Source organism: Trichechus manatus, unplaced genomic scaffold (assembly GCF_000243295.1).
Source record: "Trichechus manatus latirostris isolate Lorelei unplaced genomic scaffold, TriManLat1.0 scaffold00054, whole genome shotgun sequence".
NCBI lineage: Eukaryota > Metazoa > Chordata > Mammalia > Sirenia > Trichechidae > Trichechus > Trichechus manatus.
In genome coordinates, this window is record NW_004443990.1 from 6220123 (window position 1) to 6226122 (window position 6000).

The 6000-nt window shown below is 38.3% G+C and overlaps 1 protein-coding gene across 1 annotated transcript in view; it reads right to left on the bottom strand.

Moving 5' to 3' along the window:
• The window catches only part of SCPEP1 (serine carboxypeptidase 1), a 30869-nt gene that overhangs the window by 14823 nt on the left and 10046 nt on the right, over positions 1–6000 (bottom strand). Inside the window, exons 4-5 of the mRNA XM_004377897.3 lie at positions 4492–4647; positions 4072–4146 (exon numbers count right to left, since the gene is read on the bottom strand). Of these exons, the coding sequence (XP_004377954.1) occupies positions 4072–4146; positions 4492–4647 (231 nt within the window). The remainder of the gene's footprint in view (positions 1–4071; positions 4147–4491; positions 4648–6000) is intronic.

Sequence of the window (6000 nt, forward strand, 5' to 3'; positions counted from 1 at the left end):
CACTGAGGTCCGTGATTCCTCACAAGGTGCTCAGAAGGCTCCTTGTGTACCACCATCACTGTATAAGGAGCAGTAACTGAAAGGCTGCAAAAGCTTCTCTTGGAAGTCTTTGAGGGTGGAATGGATGCTTTCTCGACATTCTGCTCCCTTTACCCCTTTTAAAAGTAATACATCTTTCCAGTAGCAGACAATATAAATAACTGTCTAAGTAACTATCCATCTATAACCAATCCATGGCTGTTGAGTTGATTCTGACTCTAGTGACCCTATAGGACAGAGTAGAACAGGACAGAGTAGAACTGCCCCATAGGGTTTCCAAGGAGCAGCCAGTGGATTTGAACTGCTAACCATTTGGTTAGCAGCCAAGCCCTTAACCACTGCGCCACCAGGGCTCTAAATAACTATCCATAGGGCTGGCTAAATGAAGTATGGTATTTCCATAGCACATGATACAACTTTAAAAAAAGAATAAGAAGGCTCTTTATGAATTGATATAAAAAGATAAATTAAATTAAAAAATAATAAAAAAAATAGTTAAAGGTATTAAATACTGTGTAGCATATGCTATTGTTTGTGTAAAAATGGGGGAAAAGAATATATATGAATTAGCTTATATAGGCATAAAATACCTCCGCAAAGATATAGGACAAACTAATAAGGCGTTGCCTTAGGGGAGGGAACCCTGGTGGCCTGTGGTTAAGTGCTCAACTGCTAACCACAAGGTCGACAGTTCAAATCCACCACCTGCTCCTTGGAAACCCTCTGGGGAGTTCTGCTTTGTCCTGTACAGTCGTTATGAGTCGGAGTTGACTCAACGGCAAATGGTTTTTTTTTGTTGTTGTTTTTGGGGATGGGGGGAGCAGAGGCAAGAGGGAGAATTTTTATAGTATTCCTTTCACAATTTTTGAATTTTGAATTATGTGAATATCCTAGCTATTCGGAGAGATTTAACATTAAAAAAAAGCTATGAGTATCCTGCTTTGAACACTGGTAATTAAAGGGGGGGGGGACGCACTTATCTGGCTTTTCTAGAAGGAACTTTATTTCAGAGTAACTTACATTCTACCAGGTAATGGGGGAAAGTGCAATTTTATGGAAGAATGCCAGCTAATAGATGTGAACAAAATGACAGAGAGAGAAACCATCATTTGAAACCCTAATAAAATTACTGATTTAGGTGAGTTATGAATTGACTTTTAAACCATTTGGTGAAAGGCAGATGGGGAACTGAACATCCATAAGGTGTGAAAACACCACCACTGAGATAACCTGCGGTCAAAGGGGGAGGAGGAGGCGTTCAAGTAAGGGATGAGGCTGTTGTGACCCTCTTCTGTCCCTAATGGTGTGCAAACTAGATCTGGACACGATGTGCCTTCTGATACGATGCAAAAACCAAGTGCACACTATTACCTATGACAGCAACTTTCTTCTGTAAAGAGCTAGTTACTAAATGTTTAGGTTTTGTGGGCCAAATGGTCTATGTTGCAACAACTCAACTCTGCTGATGTAATGCTAAAGCAGCCGGAAAATATGTAAACAAAAGAGCATGCTAACAAAACTTTATTTATAGACACTGAAATTTGAATTTCATATAATTTTCATGTGTCATGAAATATTATTCTTTTGATTCCTTGCTCCTGCTGCCCCAACCATTAAAAAAGGTAAAAATCATTCTTAGTTTATAGGCTGCACAAAAACATGTGGCAGGCCAGAATGCAACCCTGACCTATGTTTTAGTCTATCCAAAATTTTTACCTTGAATCCAGTATACCCTTAGATATAACATCCACTTGTATCTAGGGACACAGCAAATACAGCAACAAACTAAGTAACGCCATGAAGAAGATACCACATAAATTCAGAAAATGGAACACTCTGCAAGACAAGGGGTCTGGTCTCTTCAACAAATCACTGTCATATAAAAGGGACTATGCTAGGTTAAAATAGACGCTAGGAACATCATGGCCTGATGTAATTCATGGACCTGGACTGAATACTGGTTTAAACAAACCAGCTATAAAGGATATTTTGAGATCAACTGAAGAAGTCTGAATATTTGAGATGAAAATTTACTGAAATGGAAAGGTGAAGACTACTGATTATAGACAGTATGTACAAGATGATGTCCTAAGAAATTATTTATTTATGAATGTGCAGAAAAAGATTTAGGAGTCTATATACTAAGGTGTTAAGAGTGGTTAAGGGTATGACCTCTATCTGATGGGAAGATGAAATTTTCACTTAATTTTTGTTTGTTGAATTTCCCAGTTTCTTGTAAGGCACATGTACTGCTTCTATAAAAGGTTTATTTTTAAAAAGAATTAATTGATCTTATGAAAATAAAACTCATACAAGCTCACTGTACAGAATTTAAACACACATGGAAATAGAAAGAAATATGGAAGATCCTTCCACCTCTGGCCCATTTGTACTCTCACGCAGACCAGCTAAGCAGTTAACACATTGTGGATTCTTCTAACCCTTCTTTGCCTTCACAAGTGTGCGTAATACATCCACCCACATATAGATATTTTTGTTTTACAAACAAGGTATCTCATAATATTCTATGACTTGCTCTCCCCCCTTTACAATACCTGTAGGACAACTTTGCATGCTTAGTCCATACAGATCTATCCATTCTTTACGATGGTTGCAGTGTTCCAGCATGGAAGGATGCACCTATTTTAAGTTGTCCCCAACTGACAGCCATTGAGCTTGTTTAGTTTACGGACATTGTAAGCAACGGTATAATAACCACCCTCTAAAACACACATAAACAAACAAACAACAACAACAACAACCAAACCCATTGTCACTGAGTCAATTCCAACTCCCATAGGGTTTCCAAGGAGCGGCTGGTGGATTCGAACTGCTGACCTTTTGGTTAGCAGCCGAGATGTTAACCACTGCGCCACAAGGGCTCCGAAACACACATGTGTATAAGTATTTCTATAGGACAGATTCCTGGAAGTGGAATTACTGGGTTGAATGGCACACGTATTTGAAAAGTTAATAGACACTACCAAATAATTCTTTTAAAATGATTTTCCAATTTCCAATCCAACCAAAAGTGCATGAGAGCACTTATTTCCCTGACTTTTTACCAAAACCAGGTGTTATCCATCTTTTAAACATCTGCAAATCTCACAGGCCTGGTTTACTAATAAAAGCTGGGAATTTTCATATAGCCACAGGCTAGTTGTATTTCGTCTATAAAATGCTTATCCTTATTTTTTGCCTATTTTTCTACTGGGATGTTATCTTTTTCTTATGGATTATTAAAATGAATACTTTTTTCTATTCTGTATTTTACAAAAATGTTTTCCCAGTCTGTCAGTTGTCTTTTAAAATTGTTTCTGGAACTCTCAGAAGTTTTAAATTTGTGTGTGGTCTAAATACGTCAAACATCCTTTTCACCTTTGGGGTATTTTATCTTGTGAAGGAAAACTTTTCTTACCCAAGATTATAAAATTTTTCTCCTGTATTTTCAAGTGCTCTTAGAATTTTTATTTTTATATTTTAATCCACCTAGAATTGATTTTCTATAAGGCAAAAATCCAACTTCACTATTTTCTAAACAGCCAGTTGTTTCCATACCATTTATTGACTATTCTTTCCCAATTAATTGAAATGCCATCTTACTATGTGTATATACATATATATACATACATATATATGAACATATGTATGATACAAACATATTTATAAATTTCTAAATATTTAATATATAAAATATACAGCATAGTTTATTATATCGTTATGTGTGTGTATGTATATATGTAATACACACAGTTTTTTTGTATTCTGTATCTAGATCTTCATCCTGTTTCATTCAATCTATTTGTCTGTTGCTATGCCAGTGCCACACTGTTTTCCTCACTGTAGCTTTTGATATATAATAAGGTAACATTCACTGTTCTTTTAAAAACTTTTCTTGGTTATTATTACAGACTTACTCTTCAGGCACAAGCTTCTATTCAAAGTACATTCAATTTATCAGGTGAGTATAAAAAACTAACATGATGAGTTTTCTGGCCAATACCAAAACAACGAAGTTATCTTCCCTGTTACCTTATGAAGCTCTAGACCAATGCCAGCAGCCATTTTCCCTCCATAGGACTCTGAGAAAACGTAGAATGGAATCATCTAGCAAGAAAATATACAAAGAAGTAAAATATCTAGAATGGTTTTTAATTCACGTAAATTCATTTCAAATTTCTATTGCATGTAATGGCCAGACAAAACAAGCCTGCTTTTATCCCTTCCCCTGTCTCTGTCTGATTAGAAAACTGACTACAGGGTCATTCTTTCCAGCTAAAAACCACTTTTACAGATGACAGAAACAAAAGCCCATTACCCAATTTTGTGTGTGAAAAGGTTCTCTCTGAAATCAGCTGGGTAGTGATTTCTTGAGAAAGTTTAAGTTTATTCTGATAGATGTCGTCTTGCTACTACCAGCCCCTTACTTAGCTGTTCCTAGTCTTTGTTTACCTGGAATTCTTTGTGGCAGTCAAAGAACGTTCTCAGGAGAACCATCATGTCTGAAGCCACCATGTCAAGGTTTCTGGTGTACGCATCACTCGTGTTCACATAACTGAACCCAGTGCCCACAGGATTGTCCACAAACAGGAGACTGGCAGACTGGAGCTACATGCCACAGAGGAAAACCAATGTTACAATCAGTCAGTTGGTCAATAATTATCTTCAGAGCATCTTATATAAGCGCAGCAAAAACCACACATGTGAAGATAATCACTGGGTTATGATCCTGTTGTTAAAAGGGATTTCCTTTTAATATAAAAGATAGGAACACAGACTAGCAAAGAAAAGGATCAGCTGGAGAGGCAAGAAGGAAAGATAACACAGACATGGGGATCAAAGAATCCAAGTTGTCACTTTTCATACAATACAAATATACTAAATGTAACAGATTAGAGCATGTAAGACCACCCACTGTCAGTCTGAACAGTAGATCTAAGCAATGAGAGTATTCTTGAGGCCTGACTATCACACATCAGTTCTCTTCAAGATGAATCCAATTTCCACATTGGCCTGACTTCCTTGTACACTATGAGTATAGAATTTATCCTAATATCTTTTTCAAAGAGGCTCAGAATTACAGAATTTTACAACTGGAAGGATCCTTAGTAATGATACAGTCCAGCCATGCCCTTTACTGATCAGGAAATTAATGCCCAGAAAGGACCCAGACCTGTCCAAGGTCACCAAGTTGGGTAGGTAATGGCAGCATCAAGACTAGGACCTGGGTCTTCTCACTCTTGGTTTTCTTGGCACCAACCATGCTGTCCTCTCAGTTCTGAGAGGCCTGGGACAAGCCAGTGGGGTACTCTCCTACTGCAAGTGGAGGTGACATTTTATTTGGAACTGAGTACAGGAGTGTTCCAGGCTAAGACAACAGCATGTGCAAAGACCCTGAAGCAAGAGTAATAAAGAACAATTAAGGAAGATCAGTGTAGAGACAGATGAGAAATTCAAAGGACTTAGCGGGGACCTTAAAGAGGTGACCCTACATTGAGTCTTAAAGTAGTTGTGATTATGGTGAGCTGGATGTGAATGGGTGGCCAATGGAATGAAGTCCAAGCCAAGGAAATTGCCCATGCAGAAGAATGAAGTAGAGCGCTCATGGGTGTCAGGAGATGGGGCCGAAGACAGGCAGGGGCCAGATTTTGCATAGGAGTCTGATCAGATCTTTTAGATAATTGAAACATGTCAAACAAAGGAGTGATTTGCATTGGAGAAGTGAACTGGAGAGGGCACTCTGCAAACAGCCACTGGTGGTGATGGAGAAGAGGGGATAAATGAAGACTATTAAAAACACTTGAGTGTTAACATCCCTTTGGGAGCAAGGGAGAATGAAGAGAACAGGATACAAGGAAAAGATTAGTCCGAAGGACTAACTGTCCACAGCTACCAAGGCCTCCACCGGACTGAGTCCAGTACAGCTAGATGGTGCCTGGCTACCACCGACTGCTCTGACCA